The following is a 19232-nucleotide window of genomic DNA, read 5'->3' as shown; positions in this document are numbered from 1 at the left end:
TGCAAAGCAGTTTGTGTTATCCTTTAAAGTTTTAGTACAATGGCTTGGCCTGTTTTCTGCTTCACCAAAACCTTACTACAATCCGTTTTTTTCCTATAAATTTTTACATTTTGTAGGTTTGAACGTTGTGAAAAGTGTTATTAAATTTTTATGCCCCATTACAATATTTTTTGGTACGTTAATTACATTTTACGTTGTATTCTTAATGCATGTAAAATAGATTACCTCGACATTGGTAGAAATATTAGTTAGCATGTATCAATACCGAATGGATTTAAGCCATAAGGTTATGCGCCATTGTAGCTGAAGTAGACTTTTACTAAGTTAACCGCTACGTCTATCAGATATAGAAATAAATTTTTTGTGGGGCATGGAAATTGTTTTAAAAACAACGTCACAAAGTTATGTTTTCACGTGATGTCATAGCACAAGAACCTTAAACAAAATGCTGTTTTCAGTCCAACTCGTGCGCACATTATGCAAACAAAATTGAGTCTAAACAATTAATAAGGCAAGACGCTCAATCGAAGTAGGCTAAGTTAAATTTGACAAGAAGGAGTGAGTTCTTTACACGACAGCCGATTGTGTTGTTAATTACCATTTAAGATTATCAAGAAGCGACAAAAAATACATTAACTATAAATAGTTTGAGTCCACGCAGCTAGTACAATAAGTTAGAAAACATGTATTTTAATTCAGCCTTAAGCTGCGATTTAAATTAGACTTACCCTACTCAAAGTTATGTTTATATTTCGAAGAAAACATTTTCACGAAGCCGAAAAAAGAATTACTTAAGTTGGAAGGATGAGACAAGGCATTTTTAAGAGCTTTTTTTAATTTTTTTAACGAAATTGGTTTTCCATCTTGTAAGAATTTTAACGTGACGGGTCTTGCTAACTTTTCAGATGATTCGCGGTCTAGTCTTTATATGTATAAAAGAGTAGATTTATGAATTGTGTGTGTGGCAATATGTTCGCCCGGTCGGTCGCTGGCAAAGCAACGTCGTCGTTGACTAACATAAGGACCGGTGACTCCCCGTCGTATGCTCGATTCTCCACGGGCTCGCGCGCGACATGTCATAAACCCCTTAACGTAACCGCGCAAAACCTTTTTTTCAAGGGCAATTACCTACGTTGACATAAAAAATCAAATTAGGTATATTGCCCTAATAAAAATTAAATTTTAATGTTTTAAACTTTAAAGATGTTTGACGTGCTTAGCCTTTTTGTATTTAGTCCCGGTTTTAATAGTAACCAATTTTCAGTTTCAAGCGAGATTTTACTTATGTTCGAAGAACTATGGTACCTGGATTACGTAAAAAACACATCACATGGTATAATTCATGTTAACGATCGTGTGCAACGTTCCAATTAAAGACTTGTTCAACCAAAATTTAGGCAGAGTTCGCAAAATATCGCGTTTGTTGTCGCAGTTTGAACTGTAAACAATTTATATTTTTCAACCGGTTATATGTGTGTCTCACATTAAACGCAGCTTGGCGTTTAGGCTAGTGCAAATGTTAGGCAAGTTTCACTTTTTTTAAACTTACTTTGAATAAACATCAGGAAAACCTACACAGGCATCGACTAACACACCGTGTTTAACCTTGCAATACTTGGCAGAGTGCGCAAAATATTGCGTTTTTGCAGCAGTTTAACAGTAGGCCCCCTAAGCATTTTTCTATTTTAATGGGTATTTTTCTCACGTTTGACGCAGTTTAGCACCGGGATTACGTATTTGCTTAAATATCACGCTATCAAGAAGGTCTAAACAATTGCTGCTATAACCTAAAGTTTTACGTCTGAGAGTTATTCACAATGACAAATGTTACGGGGTTTCGTAACTTGATGTATGACAAGCTTACCCAAGTGATGTATTGCTCTGTGTTTGCATGTTAAATAGAACGGGCGGGCGTGCGACTTCTCGCAAAACTTCTTGGCGTCTAGGGGTTAATCGTTGCAAGCATTTATAGGGCAATAACCTGCGCAAATCAAGGTACATTGCTTTGGTAAAAATAAAATTTCATGTGGCAAAATTTCTACTTTTATGTTTAATAGCATTATTAAACACGAAATAAAGTATATTATTCAGCTGGGGAGGAAGTCTGCTGTTTTAGATTGTGACCGGTCCTGTTGTAAACGACTGGTGCAACATTTGGGTTTGTGTTTAACATTAATTTGCAAGTCTCTTTTGCCTTGTAGAAATAAATGTAAAACAAGGACTGTTTAGGGAATTACTAATCGCCTAGGAATAGGAAAGGATTTTGACCAAATGTTAGGTTGGCCGCTCGATAAGGTATGACGACTTGACGTGTTGGTCGTTATGCTTATGGCAACTATTTATTTGGGTTAGTGTGCCAGTTAGGGTTGGGGTTGAGGTTGGTCAAGAATTACTTAGTTTATTTTTCTAGGTCAAGAGATGACTGAAAAGTACATATTATTATTTAAAATAGGTTTTATCGTTGCGAGTAGCTGCATTACGCATACGTCATACCTTATCCTTTGTTGGAGTCAACATTTGGTCAAAAGTATTTCCAATCACTATACAGTTTAAGACCACAGCCGTTCAGCAAAACAGGGAAGCTTAAAATAAGAGCTTTGTTAATGTTATGTTCAGAACAGGCGTTTTTTGGCACCGGTCTAGATTCCTACCACATGGTTTAAATTATCATTTAACGCACATTATTTAGGTTTGGGTATGGGCCAAGTTTTAATAAATTTATTCGGCGCTGGTCTAGAATCCTTCCACAACGAAACACCATTTGGGCTTGGGTACGGGTTAGCGTTTGGGTTAAGGTGGGTTAAATATTATTATATTCTTTATTTAATAAAGAATGTAATAATACTTGACACAACCAAACGCTAACTCGCACCCTAACCCAAATATTGTGCGTTGATTTTAGAATTGTGGTAGGATTCTAGACCAGCGCCATTTATTCTTTCATGCAGTTTTCAATATTGACTATCTTGTTTTACAACTGTTCGTGATGCGTACCACATTTATTTTAACAGTAAAAATATAAGTTGTCAACGTTGAATTTGCAAGAAAGGCATAAATATGTAAGATACTTGTACCGCCCAAACCCCAGATTGCAAACTTTAATTTTGCGCGGGGGAGACGATTTTGCAGCTTAAAATTGCGCAGCTGTAATAACATTTCCGCCCAAATTTGCGCGGCTGTAATAACGTTATTTGTAAAATTTGCATTGCTGAAAAAGGACTTCTAAAACTGAAAACCGCTGGCGCGATGAAAGTTTAAGCGATTTTTTGCGGCTGATCGCATTTTACGTTGATTTTACATGAAATACCCCGCTCTGCTGAGTGGAAAACCAGACTTTACTTTCCAACCTGGCTCAAACCCAAATGTTAACTCGCACCCTACCCCAAACAAGAAAAAAATTGGCTATTTGACTGAATCGCTCTTTGCAGTAATACATGATTATTTATTGATGATGATGGGTTTGGGTGATGGTGCTAATTGAATTAATTTTCCGGTGTTTTTCTAATGATATTTTCAGAAAGCAATTTAAATTACTTTGTTAGTCAGGTAAATAACTTTAGGAGGTGGCTAATCTGGCTATATGCTATTTAACCTTATTGCTTTTTTACGTTTGCACTGGTTAGTGATTATATGTTAATTTGAACTACTTCTATGTCCAGGTAAATAGCCTAAAAGGTGGTAGGATTATAACCAGCGCCGTTATTTAAAGGTATACCTAACAGCCTTTAAATAGTGTATTGCAGGTCTGAATTTTATGCAATCTAAAATGTTTGGTCAGTCCTCACATTTGGTAGATTTATTTAAACCAGAAGAATACAAAAAATGCAGAATGTGCATTCCTACACCTAAGGCAATCAAGTGTGAAGCATTGTTACCAACTGATGAAGAACCAGTGGAAACAAATGTTGAAGATATGTTACAACCAGAACCAAGTTGCACCTTCCAAGTGCGTACCCATTAGGCCTTTTGATTCTGTTTAAAACAACCCAAGCCTGCTATTTATTTTATTCCAATCACTTAATCTATTGGTCAGGGTTGAGATTTTATATGACGGCGAAGGTAACATAGAAATATAAATTCCTTTTTAAAGCAACTTATAACTGAAAATTTTATGTGGTGCTATGTTGCTTATTGGTCTCAAAAGATTTGTGGCCAACACCGCAGATTTGACTTGTTTTTCACCTAATATTTTATTATAATTTTGCACTTTGACGTCTGCTACTAATCTTTACATCTTCATAATTGTGATATAACCAATAACTTTAATGTGTAATATATGCTGATTGTATACAAGATTAAAAAAAGTCACAGAAATCAAACAAATTTTGCCTAATTTTACAATTGAACAGTTATATTGCTAAGCGATGATTATATTGACATGAAAGCACTGCTTATATATATATATAATGCAGATCGTTCAACTTTAAAAGTAACACTGTATGCACATGGGCTTTGTGGTTTTAAAACAAAGTATTCATACAAGGTAACGCAAGTATCGCTAAATTGTGTAAAAGTAGGGGTACTGTTGAAAAAATTTTAACACCCCCTGATATAGAATGATTTGTAAACTAACCAAAATGAAGACAGGTGATTATTTAGCTATTATACAAGCCAGCCAAGTAGATATACTTTACATATATTTAGAGTGATAGGGTTTGTATTAATGTTGAATATTATGTTTTAGTTATTTGAAACTGATCATGAAGCCAGAGATGCCTTGGCAAAAATGTTAAATTCTACACTAACCCGCTCACAAAAGCACTCGGTCACCCATCATGGTGAGTTACATTCAAACCAACTTTTTGACTAAATTTTGGAACACAATAGGGCCATTCCGTGTCAATTCACACAGTCAAGAAATTCAACGTATCCGATTTTCCTTAAATTGTACACACCTTTTCACTATCCTATATAATACACACCTGCAAAATTTGAGCGTAATTAGTTGAGAAATGCCAGAGTTATGAAGCTTTTAGTTTGGGGGGGTCTGACGAGGGGGCGCAATTTTTTCATTTTGGACCATGTTTGATGCCCTTTTACTGCTAAACTAAATAAACTAACAACCCAATATTTGTACACGTGATAGTACTTCTACCAAATATTAAAAAAAAACATAGTTTACATTGTCACTCTAAAAGGTTAAAGGTCATAGACATCCAAAGTTGGCCTTTTCCAGCACTCGGCTGAAATTTTCCCTAATTTTGAAATTTCGTCAAGACCCCATTTTTAATTGCAATTGGCTAAAAATGTGTTGAAATGTTGTTTATAGGATTCTCTCTGAACTGCGAAAATTTCAATACAAAATATTAAAGGGGTTGGGAGATATTTATTGTGAAACATGGGTTGAAATGAAAAAAAGCAAAAAGTGGGGTCCTTTTAATATCCCGGTTACCCATGACCCCAGTGAAAATTTGCACTGAAATTTTGTCCACATATTTACTAAGATATGACAAGTCTACCATGCAAAATTAATTCATGGTTCTCAATGTTTTCTGATAGAAATGCTGTGTCAAATTCGGACAAAAACGCGAAATTACAAATGAAAAAAAATTAAAATGTATTTGTAATTGTGTTTTTAACTATTGTTACCTCACAAAACACAAGTGTTATACTTGTGACAATAATGTACAACTTGATAACTGGAGTAGTTTTCTATTTTTTTGGCCAGATTACTGTATAATTTACAAAAAAGTCATTTCTCGCCATGCACACTGCCCCATTTGTTGTGCTATGTAAAACCTTATTTTCTGTAATGGCAATTAATTTACACCTAGCAGCAAACTATAACTCAATTTTATACAATTAAAAATTGTGAAATAATAAACTATAGATGCTGACATAATTACATTTGGCAAGAGTTTCGCTAAATTAAGCCAATGGGGGTGCGTACCAAAAGTTTGAGAACCCCTACAATAGAGGTGGTCAATTTTTAGTTTAAATACAATATATTGTTAAATGTTATAAACAGTTAGATGAACACACCAGTTTTTTATCTTTTATAATAAGTTTAAGCAATAGGCTCATATTAATAGAACAAAATTAACTGAGCATCTGAAAGCCTGGATGACTTTATTAAATCAGTGTGTGACCCCTTTCTTGCTTTGATGACCCATTGCTTCCTTAGCAATTCATAAAAATATAATTGAAACAAAATAAACAGAATTTAGCTGATGGTGAAGTTGTAGTATTACTTGATTTCGCTGAGTTGTCCAAGATGCCATGTAGGGGTTCCATTTGGACATCACTAAACGTGTTGGGATTGGTGGAACCACTAAAAGATTTTTTTGAATGTGCAAGTCTTTAAGCAGCAACCAACAACCGAATTTTTACACCACAAGATCTTTTCCAATGGGCACACGATCTCAGTTCTGGGATTTAATATATTTGGCTTTCCTCAAGTAAAAGTAAAGACCTCAACACAAAATTTGAATTGGAAAAGTGATATACATGGTGTAAAACAATAACAGGCAGAAGATCACATCATAGCTTCATTCCACAATCATGTCAGTCTTTAAAAATGCGTTGACTGTCAGATGATATTTAATTTTCCCTTGTAGATGTGAAACAAGGTCAATCACAACTGCCGAAAAATGATACAAATGTAGGCCAATATATGGCTTGCAGATTTCATTCTGATTGGTAAAATTTGGTTGTTGGTTGCTGCTTGAAGACTTACACATGCAGCTAATCTTTTGGTGGTTCCACCAATTCCATTACATGGGCTTTTGCCATGAGAATTAGCAAAGTAATGCCACTCAGTTTCAGTTCCAAGCAAAAATACTTTTTTGTGGGTTTTGTATTGTGAAGCAGCACCATCATTGAAAAAGATCTTTTTTTTGGAGAACCAAGTGATCAGATAATAATTGGAATTATTTGGTCAATGAATGCATGCACTGTGCTTGTTAAATGTTCCAAATAATCTGATATTACAAGCAAGCTTTTTGAGGTTAAAGCTCCATATTTTTTGTAGTATATTACAAAAGGGTGAAGGGTTGTTTGAGTGATAACTATCGGATCCCTACACGGCATCTTGGACAACCAATAAGTAGTTCTCAGCAATATCAAGTAATATTACACTTCATCATCAGCTAAATTATGTTTAATTTGTTTCAAGTAACTTGATTGTGATTAACTAATGAAGTGATGAGTCTTGAAGCGAGAAAGGTGTCACACAATGATTCAATAAAGTCATTTAGGCTTTTCAGATGCTCAAGTTCGTTTGATCACTATGAGCATATTGCTTGCACCTTATTATGAAAGGTATAAGTCTGATGTCTTCATCTAACTGTTTATAACATTAAACAATATATTGTATTTAAACTAAAAATTTGACAACCTGTATTTAGGGGTTCTCAAAACTTTTTGTGCCGCACCCCAATTGGCTTAATTTTTCAAAACTCTTGCGCCTCTAGTTATGGCAATATAATTGTGTCAGCATCTATATACAACAATCAAGTTGTTTATTATTTCACAATTTTGAAAAGCTATAAAAGTGAGTTTTAGTTTGCTAGTGTAAATTCTTTGCCATTACAGAAAACACGGTTTTACATAGCACAACAAATGTGGCAGCGTGCCTGGCGAGAAATGCATGAATTTTTTTAAATTATACAGTAATATGGCAAAAAATATAAAAATATTCCAGTTATTAAGTTGTACACTTGTACATTACAGTTAGCAAGTATAACACTTGTGTTTTGTGAGGTAACAATAGTTAAAAAAAAACACAATTACAAATACATTTTAATTTTTTTTTTATTTGTAAATTTTCGCGTTTTTGTCCAAATTCGACACAGAATTTCTATCAGAAAACATTGAGAACCATGAATTAATTTTGCATGGTAGACTTGTCATATCTTAGTTAATATGTGGACAAAATTTCAGTGCAAATTTTCACTGGGGTCATGGGTAACCGGGATATTAAAAGGACCCCACTTTTTGCTTTTTTTCATTTCAACCCATGTTTCACAATAAATATCTCCCAACCCCTTTAATATTTTGTATTGAAATTTTCGCAGTTCAGAGAGAATCCTATAAACAACATTTCAACCCATTTTTAGCCAATTGCAATTAAAAATGGGGTCTTGACGAAATTTCAAAATTAGGGAAAATTTTAGCCGAGTGCTGGGAAAGGCCAACTTTGGATGTCTATGACCTTTGGCCTTTTAGAGTGACAATGTAAACTATGTTTTTTTTTTAAATATTTGGTAGAAGTACTATCACCTGTAAAAAAATTGGGTTGTTACCTTATTTAGTTTAGCAGTAATAAGGCGTCAAACATGGTCCAAAATGAAAAAATTGCCCCCTCGGCAGACCCCCCCAAACTAAAAGCCTCATAACTCTGGCATTTCTCAACAAATTACGCTCAAATTTTGCAGGTGTTCATTATATAGGATAGTGAAAAGGTGTGTAAAATTTAAGGAAAATCGGAGATGTTGAATTTCTTGACTGTGTGAAATGACACGGAATGGCCCAATACCCTGTTTTTTTAGTAATTTCAATAAAAATATCAAAACCATAATATTCAATAGATAGATAGATATGTTTATTGTTAGGGAAGTAGATTCCCAGGGAGCAGCGAAAGACCGTTAGGTCATCAAAGTCAGCCGCTCCCTGATCGCAATATAATCAGAATACATGTACAGGTATACAACAAATTAAATCATTAAAAAAACAATTTAAATACAATGAAACAACATAATTTTGGCCACGTTAGTGGCTGCTGTAACAGTGAACAACCTTTGTAGAAAAACAAAACAAAAAGAGGTACAAACAAACAGCAAAAAACAAAAGGGCAACGGTGCAACACAAGCGACAGAAGGGGCACAATTTGTGAATGGCACCTTTGCCATACAATACAATAATTACAATGATAACTAAATACAATACAATGATAACAATACAATAAGAAACGAACAAGGGTATAACAAACTGAAACAAAAATATAACAATGCAACGGAATGGAGCGGGGACGATACAACAGCCAAAAAACTAAATAAACAACTAATACAGGCACGATAGAGAAGGTTCCGTAAGCGACTAAGCGTGACGGTTGCTAGGCTGCGTTTACCATGTTTTTTTGGACCACGTGGTTTTGGTTTGTTGTGATCACACGAGGTAGGATTCAAAGTAAGCTTGTTTTATTGATCGTACGAAAGATTTAAAGGGCAGTGATTTAACATTAGAAGGGATGGTTTCCCAATATTGCGTACCTAAGTATCCTAATGTATTTTTTCCCGAGTCAGTTTTTACCTTAGGACGGAAATAATTTTGCTGATCACTAGTTAGGGGAACAAGCAAATTGAAGAAAGCATCCGGTAAGTTTTTTGTTTGAAATTTGTGCACTGTTTTTAGGATTTCAAGTTTGAAGATGTCATTTAATTTTAGAATGGTGTGCTCTTGGTATAATGGTGATAATCTTGTTCTGGGAGGGGAACTGCAATAAAATCGACATTTTGCAGTTTACATGCTGATGGCATGAGTTATTGCTGAAACGTCTGTAAATTGCCAAATGTCGATTTTATAGAATATTATGGCTTTGGTTTTTTTATTGGACTAAATTGTTTTTCTTACTTTAACAGATTCACCAAAGTTTAGAGTACACTGGGATACAATCTCTCATACTCCTTACATGTATGTCAAAAATGAAAAGTTTAGGATTTTGCCCATCTCCCATCAGCAAAAACAGGAATTTCGATGTTGTGTATATGCAAGTATCTCAAAACTAATGATGTTTCCACAATATGAGGTAAATGTAAAGTCTAAAGACAATAACAAAATTTTTCATTATATATGTATACTGTGAACAGTGCTTCTGATGCTATCATATGATTATCACTAGTGGCGTGCAAATTCTTGTGTGGTGTTTAGGAAAATTAACACAAGTTTAATGTTTTGAGCAAAATATGTATCTTTGGAAACACTGTGGTACAAAGTTAAAGTAAAGGCCACTTTCTGGTATGACTTAAAAAAATGTTCAGAACTGCTGATGCAAAGCATTAGGAAAATTTAAGTTGAACAAATTGTAACGATTAAACAATCTTAACATAGACCTCAATAAAAAATGTCTTGAAAATGAACTTTTGTGCATTGATTCTAACTTACAGACAACACTACAGAAAATTAAACTAATTTAAAAAATGTCTATATAAATGTATTTCAGGGTATCTAAAAACACTTTGCACATCCACATTCTGAGCCTTTAAAAAAGGTTAAAAAGTCTGTGACAGATAACGTCCATGTCTACTTCGGCTCATTAGTTTGGCTCGGCTTTATTTATAGTGTTTTTTGATAATTAGTAGGTTATATAATCTGACTTGTATTCCCGGTTACACGATTATTTAAAAAACATTTAAGCAGAACTTAACTTAGGCAAGTTCCATGAAACATAAAAATGGTTATAAGGCTTGTGGCGCTAAACATGAATATAATTGATAGGTTATTATGTAACCATTAAAATAGGAAAAATTAACCTCATAGAGTTTTTACTCTTTTTGTTAATTGAGTCAATAGCCACTCTGTCTACCTACGATTCAGTCAGAAACCCAAAGAAATGGGTGCCGAAAAAATATTTATCAAAAAAATATGTGGTTGTTTCCACACATATTCAATAACATATTATTGAAATGCGGAATATGTAGGAACATTATGCAGTACAATTTGCACAAATTTATTTTGTGGTGCCATTTCTTCAAACAAATTCTTAAAAATGATAGAAATGTCAAGAAGGTTGTGCATTTGTTGTCACAAATAAACAGTATTTTTATCTTTTTCAATTATAGTCAAAGGACTTAAGCAAATCTTACCACAGAACTTCTTCAAGCTTAGCTATCAGGAGAGGTATAAGATCAAATGATTTGACATTGGTTAAAAAAGATATGTACCTACTTAAGTTTCCAAATCTACCAATTCCAAATAGTGAAGAAGTAAGTAAAACCTGTCAGTTTATATCTATGTGTTCATTTGTTTCATTCAACTAATACACTTATGTGCCCAGTGTAACAAAACCTTTTTTACAGATAGATATAAGCATGACATCAGGTTGTTGCATACAAGTTTAGTCTTTGATTAAATAAGTTTACTTGTCTTAAAAACCGAAGTCAAGTATTTGTCCCTATATAAACACAATCACTGCTCACTGAAATTGTTGTTCTGACGCAAATGATTTTATTTATTTAACTTTTAATGTAAGGTAAGTTAGTGACACTTGTAAATTTTCTTTTGAAACTTTTCAGGTAGCCTTGACAGCTGAAGTTGAAGCTAATGCCGCACCTGGAAATATACAGGTAAGGTAATACAAACCAAGGCAGATTTTACCTAATACTTCTTCTTCTACTTGCAGTGGGTATCTTCTTTTGAAGAAGCTACAAAAGCAGTAAAAGAATTTGAAAACATAACAAGTACCAAGTTTATTAGTTACTTCAAATACACTACAAGTGGGTATTATATTTTTTTCTAAAAATACTGTTTTATAATATAAAATAGACTATAACTTCCCATTTTATGTAGATAAATCAAAGGTTCCCATTCAATGGAATGAGAATTTTATTCCATACATAATTGTTCAGAGAAAAACGTTAGGATGTCAGTATGGAAAAGACTACAATAAAACAAAAAATTCTAGACGTGTAAGTAAGCAGATTACAAATTACAATCTCTTAAGTCAGTGTTTCTCAAACTATGGGTCGCCACATAAAACTAGGTCGCCGTTTGATTTGGTTAGGTCGCCGACTGCAGCAGTTCATATCGTTAGATTTATTAAGGTTGGTCTGCAGCAGGGGTTCTTAACCTTTTTTGTATATTTTACCCTTTTAACAAAGGTGAATATCAGATTTACCTCCAATAGTCTATATAAAATGGTGCTCAACTTTTAACAAAACGAAAGTAACAAATTACATTAGATATAAACAATGCGACGGCTGCCATTGCTTTTTGGCAGATAGTTGTTGGACTGCAGCTTATGACTGAGATAAGAACAACACCAACGTCAGAATAAAACACAATTCGGAATAAGGTCGAATAGGACTAATACCTAATGGCATTACTACCGTCTAAATCGGAATAAGTCCTAAATCCGTCGGAATAAGGCCTAAAAGGTCAGAAACAGGCCTAAACAACACTTTAACTAACCCCAAACCCCTACCCAAAGAACATCACTAACTCCCCTAATAATTTCAATACTAACCCATTTTCTAACCCCACCCATTACCCATCAATAACCCCAAGCAGGACCCGAAATCCGGTGCCAAATCAGCGGCGCCGGTCAGACTAGGGTGTCCAAATGTAGGCACCAAAAAAGGCCGATGCCAGACCTGGCTCCTGATCGTCAGATACCGTCAACCCACAGGTTCGGGTGTTATTTAGGCCTTCTTTCGGTAAATTTAGGACTTAATCTGATGAATTTAGGACTTATTCTGATGAATCTAGGCCTTATTCCGATAAATTTAGGACCAATTCCGATTAAGGCCTTATTCTGACTAATTTAGGCCTTATTCCGACAGATTTAGGTCTTCAATTAGGTATCAATTAGCGAAATTTTCGACAGATTAAGGTCTTTCAATAAAGTATAAATTAGCGACGAATAACATAAAGAATCAATAGGCTATTAGGCTAGGCTCGAATAAGCGGTTAATCTGAAGTAGGAAAGTAGGCTACCATTACCTACTACTGGCACAATTTTAATATCTGGTCAGCATAAAATGGATATTTTGATTGATAGCTAATTTACCCCCTAAAGCGAGGAAATTTACCCCCAGGGGCCCCAGGGGTAAATTTACCCCAGGTTAAGAAAGGCTGGTCTACAGCAAGATTTCTAATATTTGAGAAAACTGTGGGCAAAATACGATGACACAGCTCATAATAATAGAAAAAATCAAACTTTTTTAATGCTAATGTCTTGTTTTGTTCGCATACAATAAGGTTAAGAAGCACTGTCTTAAGTGAATATGGTGTAGCTTAGTTTGTATACATTTTGCACTTAATCAGTTTGAACATTTCTGTCATAAAAAAAGTTTTCTGTCTACCAGTTTACATAGAAATTTATAGATTTTCTGTTTGAGTAATAAACCTAGATTTATTTTACAAAGTACCGCATTTGTTTAAACATTTAAACAACTAAAACAACCTGTTACTTGATATGTCAACCATAATTTTAAATCATTGTTGTACTGTTAAATTCTAGTTAATAAAAACAATTTGCTTGCTTGGTTTCATAGATTTTATTTATTGTTACACAATTCAGAACCTTAAGCATTCCGGTTGGTTTGTAAACCAAGATTAAAACCAACCTGACATTCTGAAATATCTTTTTTTACTAATTATTCAGTGTAAGATTATTTACTATTCTGTTTTTTCTTTGCAAACAGTTGTCCAACACAAAAAGATCCACCGTTCGATCTAAGAAAGTTGGCTGTAAAGCTGTGATTAACATTTGTGAAATAATGAAACTCCCTCAGCATAAGGTAATGTGACATTTGTGCTATGCTACAAAATCTATGTTTGTATAGGACAGGGGTGTCCAACTCAAACATGCTGGCGTGCCAATTTTTATCCTATAACTTCTTGCCGTGCCAAAGTTTAGTAACTAATTATTTCTAAGAATAAAAGCGTTTTTTTTACAAAAAATAATAAAACGTGTAGTAGCAGTGCGCATTACTGTATTTAAATGTCCGTAGGTGAGCTGATGGTTGTCGTGATTGCTGCGATTGTTTTATATTCTAAATAAACAATGGCAATTTACTGTATAAATAATAGTATTAAGTAAGTTTTGACAATTGGGTGAATAACAAATCAAGTATATTTTTCTTGTGTGCCATTTTTTATTAGCTCGCATGCCGCATGTTGGACACCCCTGGTATAGGATAATGAAATTACAGCAAAATTCAGATTTGTGTTGTTTCTTATTGGCATTAGATTGTGGTTGCACAGAATTACATTGTAGGATTGCAGTGTTGAACCATGTTACATTGTTAAAAATGTATCACAACAGTGTCTACAAACTAGACAATTTGTCAAAGCTCATGCCAAAATGGTTTCTCTGTAAATTATTATTTTAATAAATCTTTTATGTTGGGATTAAATTTCAGGAGACGTCAATCGTTCATAGCCACAGTGAAAAATTATCTGTTATTCGTAAAGCAATTGTTGACAATGATGATTCTTCGGTGAAGGAGTTGTTATATCGCATTGAGTTTCCCAGTGTTGAAGACCACACTGGCCATTCTTTGGAAGAGGTAAGCCTGAAATACCTAAGTTCAATCTAAATCATGATCTACATTAAATCACTTGGGTTTTGCTGCACTTGAATTTGTTTCGCCTTCATTGTGGCTAGTGATATTTTCCTGAGACATATATGTGGAAAATATAACAAAAACTGGTTCATCTAAGTTCAAACTGTATGATTGTTTATGACTGACACGCAGCAAACATGGTAAAAAATGGATTAATAAATTAAAAAGTTTTTTTTTTCTTTTTAAAACGAACTATTTTTGTTTCTTTATCCTCCTAACAGATTTTCGCTATATTTAAACTGCCTATATATTTTGAATAAAACATGCACAAAAATCTCTTTTGAATTTAAACTTTATATATGTTTCCTAATGATTTTTCTAGGCGCAAGCAAGCTCAGTTATTGGTAACAGCACAAAACCCTAAAACGGGGACCACAATGATGTACAGTACAACATAGGTTCGCAAACTGTGCTTCGCGACGCCCTGGTGTTTGGTTTTATTTTTTAAGGTCGTAGCATGAATCCGCTTTGTATCCGAATTTATGTGATAAATTACTTACATTTGGTATTACTTCTTGTAAGGTTTCACTGGTGTTGTGGACGAGTGATACGTTACGTATTGTGTGGGAAGTGCTCAGTCAAACCGTGCCAATTTTCAAAATAAGAAGCGTTAGGAGTTTTTCTGTTTAAAATAACGTACGTTCTTCATACTATCACTCCCTGCAAGTTTTCCTAACAGGCATTTAATTTAACACAAAAAGGATGAGTGTAAATTAGTTTTATTTGTTTAGGATTTTCAACGAAAATCAATCGATGTCCAGCTGGTGAAAAGAATAAACCATTTGGTTGATAATGGAATTCACCATCTTAATGAACTCAAGCCGAACCTGGAATCATATGTTGTCAACGAACTTTTTAAAGACCGCCCGGATTTGCAGAGTCACTATCAAAAGTTTATTCCGAAAAAACGCGAGATTCTAAATCACAGCTATATTGCGTTTGCCAAGCGCTTTCATTCTAAAATTGACCAGAACGATATTAATAATGTTAGTGGCGAGTTAAATATCGCACCTCAACTGAGTGACAACATTCTGTTTCGACCGTACGATTCCGCTGAACAGAACTTGCTTTTTGTTCATCAGTTCGACTGGCAAAAGAAACTTTTACAGAGATTTGGCGCAACTGCATGTTTACTTGAATCAACTTTCAATCCTGCGGATTATAAATACCCATTATTCTTTCTTGCTGTTAAGTCTAACCATGGGTATCACCTCGTTGGTAGTTTTATTACGCAAAACAGGACCTCTTCTGACATAGAAGAGGCTGTTGAGGTTTTCAAGTTATGGTCAACTGATTGGGATCCCACTTCTCTTCAAAACGACAAATCTGATGAAGAAGTGCTCGCAATTGAAAAGCTAATTACAGGTTTGTTTGCTTGATTTCGACCTTTTGTTTAATGCAATGTCGAACCGTTGAGTTTTACAGTTTAGGTTAAAGGGTTCAGAGTATTTGTTTAAGTTGACAAATGTTGGACCGTTGCATATCGCTAAGGCTACCATTATATTCCTATTTAAGATAAATTGTTATCTTTCATCGAGCTAAATAAATGGTCCTCCCAAGGACATGGAAAATGTCCACGTTTTGCGTTTTCTTTTTGTTATGTTTACCAAAATTATATTTTATGTGTCATTTCGGCATGATTCCTAAGTCTAGTTAAATGACTTTTCGGCAAAATAATAAAATCAATTGCTTTTCTTACTATTTTTATTTTTTTTTTATTAAAAAGGTGAAGGTAACTGCCTGGGATCGGAATTTACTTCCGTTTGCGGTTTCCTCTTTGGATAATTGCGCAAATAGTATTTACTCTGTTCCGATATACGTATTTCACCGTTCATAGTTTGTGCTTAATCCGCTTGAGTCTTACAAACACGTTCAGTTTCGGTCACGGTTCAGATAAAATTGTCCCTAATCCAGTGTATTAAAATTCATTTTCTGGATTTAGGTCGACAGTAATCGTTTTATTTGCTAGGTTTTCTTGTAAACTGGTAGAATGACGACTTGAACTTGAAAAGTTGGCAAGCTTAACGGATTAGGCTGAACCACACTTTTTCTTGTTTTATAGGTTGTCATGTTCTAATTTACGGATTTGATCAACAAAACTTTGAGACAGAAATGAGCGGCTTTTATGATGATTTTCCGGTGGAAAGTTGGGTCTTTCCTCCGATTGGCAGTTCGCCTATTCAACATAAGGAAAAACAAAAGGAAAACACTCAAAACCGAATATCTAACGTCTTATCAGAAATAGTCAAAATATCGCTTGAAATTCCTTCTAACCGTCTTTTAGTAGAGGCTGAGCTTGAACTGAAAAAGGTACTAGAAAAATTAAAAAATCTTTCCATACGCGGTGTACAGGCATGCAAGAAAAAAAAGTACAAAAGAAAAACTTCATCTACAAATAACGAACCTTCACTGAAACGACTTAAGAATGCTGAGACTCCTGAACAACATTCTCCCAGCCAACTTTCTTTAACCCCGCAACGATATCGAGTTTCAAAACTGTCACACGTCACACCTTTGCCGGTGGAAGTTCCTGCTCGCGTACCCGAAAGGTTTAATATTCCTCTGAGCGAAACACTGTTACAGAACGGGCCCCATAACTTGTCGTTTTTGCAAATGAAGTCACTGGAACCAGAAATGTCCGATGAAGAGAAATCAGTTCTCTTTTCCCAAGATCCCGATTTTAAAGTTGGTTGGCTTTACGACGAAGTCATAAACAGTTACTTATGGTCGTTGAGCAAAAGTCACGAACATGTTATCTACGCGTCATCAACAGTTGCCCAAATAATGCAAAGAAAGGGCTCTCTCAAGCGACTGTGGCAAAATGTTTCGTTGCATAACAAGAAATATATTTTCATTCCTTGGAATCCTACGGAAAGGCATTGGATTCTTTTGGTAATAGATTTAAGCAGAAAATGTCTCCTTTATTTGGATCCTCAACAAATGGTTCAGGTGGAAAACAACTCTGTGGTAAAAAAGGCCAATCATTTTGTTGATCATGCAATTTTCACGAAGTTTAAGTTCCACATTCGTTTTGTCGAGAGCACCCCGAGAAGTCTGCAATCGGATTCTGCCAGCTGTGGTGTATATGTTTGTATGTACGCCAAATGGCTGGCCAATAACGACACACTCGTACAAAGAGAAGATCATGAAAATTATAGACAAATAATTTTAGATGAGATTGCTGGTGGTTGTCTAAATAACATTTTATCAAACAAGGAAGTTTGTAAAATTTGCGATAACGATGTTCGGCCAAACTGGATTCAATGCACGAGATGTCGACATTGGCTTCATATTGACTGTGTCGGATTAACGCCAGAAGAAGCAAATTCTTATCAATATTTCGTTTGTCCGTAATAGAACGTTAGTCTTGGATAAACCACGAAGTAATGCAAACACAATAAAACGCTGAAAAGTGGCCAAACGAAAGTCTGCAGATTTAGCCTTTGTGTTTGTAGAACACACAAAAAAAGAAGAAAACGACTACGGTACAGAAAAAGCCAAAAACTTTATATTTAAACTTATCGCTAACGAATTGGCCCTTATCTTATCGATAACGAAATTGGCCCTTACTAGGTTACTTTATTTTTTCTTAAATAGCTTACGCTCAAAACCGGGTTTAAATTGTTTTACAAATCCAAAAAAAAAAACACAAGCTTTTGTTTTGATATTTTGTTCTCCTTTCAACTTCGCGAGCATTTATTTATTTTTTCCTGTCAAAGCGCCAACAAACCTGTGAAACATGTTGTATATGGTTTATCTTGGTTCGTTAATTCTTATATAATAAAATGACACGAATTAAATACGTTGTCGTTTATCAACTAAAAATGTTTCTTCGCTCTTTTAGATCGGTAAAGTTTTTTTACACCGAATAGTGTTACACAGAACCTCTACTGTCGTAAGTTTAGGAACAAGGTTGACAAAATAACATATTACACTTAAATTTTGCAATATACAATCATAAATCTAGTCATATGTATTTTTTCGTCTTTCACGGTTTTCTGAGGACTAAGAAAAATACTCCAATGTCCTACTTTTGCGTTTTCTCACCCATACCGGTACCTTGTTTACTCACACATAGAGCTATAAAAATATTTTAGGGAAATGGATTTAATTTTTGTTGGTTTACCAAGTTTGGCTGAAAATTGTAACTTAAATAAGGCCGTTATATATTTTTGATGCTATTTTTTATATAAAAAAGACCGCAAAATGTGCCATGGTGTGCCGATGCCCTATGTGGAAAACATTTTGTTGACTACGCCTAAAACACAGGCCTACTGAAACAACATTTACATAGTTATTAAAGGCTACAATCATAGTGTTAGGTGTCCACGACTTGATGCCCGCCCCATTAGTAATTTGTTTTGAACTATTAAATTTGAAGTCGTTAAATCCAAGGAATAATTGTACGTAGAAGTCAGCAAAAGTCGAAAACAAATAGTTACTGTAAATTGGTATTTAATGCTCCTTTTACCAAAAAAGTAGCCTATTCGAATAAAATAGCCTACTATAAGTCATTTGCTTAAGTAACTTGATTAAAGTCTAATTCATTATCCCAAAGACTTAGTTTAGTCATTTAAAAACAGTGACTTAAATCATTACAGCGTTGCGCAATGCAACTTGAAACGTGAAACCGTTATACGCGCTAAACGGTGGTTTAGACGCTCTCGCCAAGGAATGACAAAAAGTTGAATATCATGGCGTTACGTTTATCCCAAAACACCTAATTATTCCAACAAAATCTAGGTTGAATTGCATGGATTTGCGTCAATTCCGAACAACATTTAATTAATGCGATAAAATCTAGTTTTTTATTGTACGGTACCAAAATACACTTTGATTTGTTTAAATTACAGACAAAGCGGAGGATTTATTATTGACGGACCTCTGTTGCGATTTTTTATGGTTTTATTATCATGTTGTCGTCGTGGTCGTTTAGTACGAGTAAGC

At 34.5% G+C, this 19232-nt stretch overlaps 1 protein-coding gene across 1 annotated transcript; it reads left to right on the top strand.

The window, feature by feature from the left end:
- The first annotated feature begins 3745 nt into the window (after nucleotides 1-3745).
- Nucleotides 3746-18007, top strand: LOC146169257 (uncharacterized). Its single transcript, XM_083389144.1, has 11 exons — nucleotides 3746-3946; nucleotides 4685-4778; nucleotides 9579-9745; nucleotides 10779-10922; nucleotides 11232-11282; nucleotides 11339-11432; nucleotides 11506-11624; nucleotides 13362-13457; nucleotides 14082-14228; nucleotides 15017-15650; nucleotides 16348-18007. The coding sequence occupies exons 1-11, from the start codon at nucleotides 3755-3757 to the stop codon at nucleotides 17637-17639; spliced, it is 3030 nt and encodes a 1009-aa protein (XP_083245270.1). The 5' UTR covers nucleotides 3746-3754; the 3' UTR covers nucleotides 17640-18007.
- The last annotated feature ends 1225 nt before the right edge of the window (nucleotides 18008-19232 follow it).

The sequence above is a fragment of the Ascidiella aspersa genome, chromosome 1 (genome assembly GCF_963924565.1).
Source record: "Ascidiella aspersa chromosome 1, kaAscAspe10.2, whole genome shotgun sequence".
Taxonomy (NCBI): domain Eukaryota; kingdom Metazoa; phylum Chordata; class Ascidiacea; order Phlebobranchia; family Ascidiidae; genus Ascidiella; species Ascidiella aspersa.
Note: the sequence above shows the minus strand (reverse complement) of the source record. Positions and strands in the feature narration are given on the sequence as shown.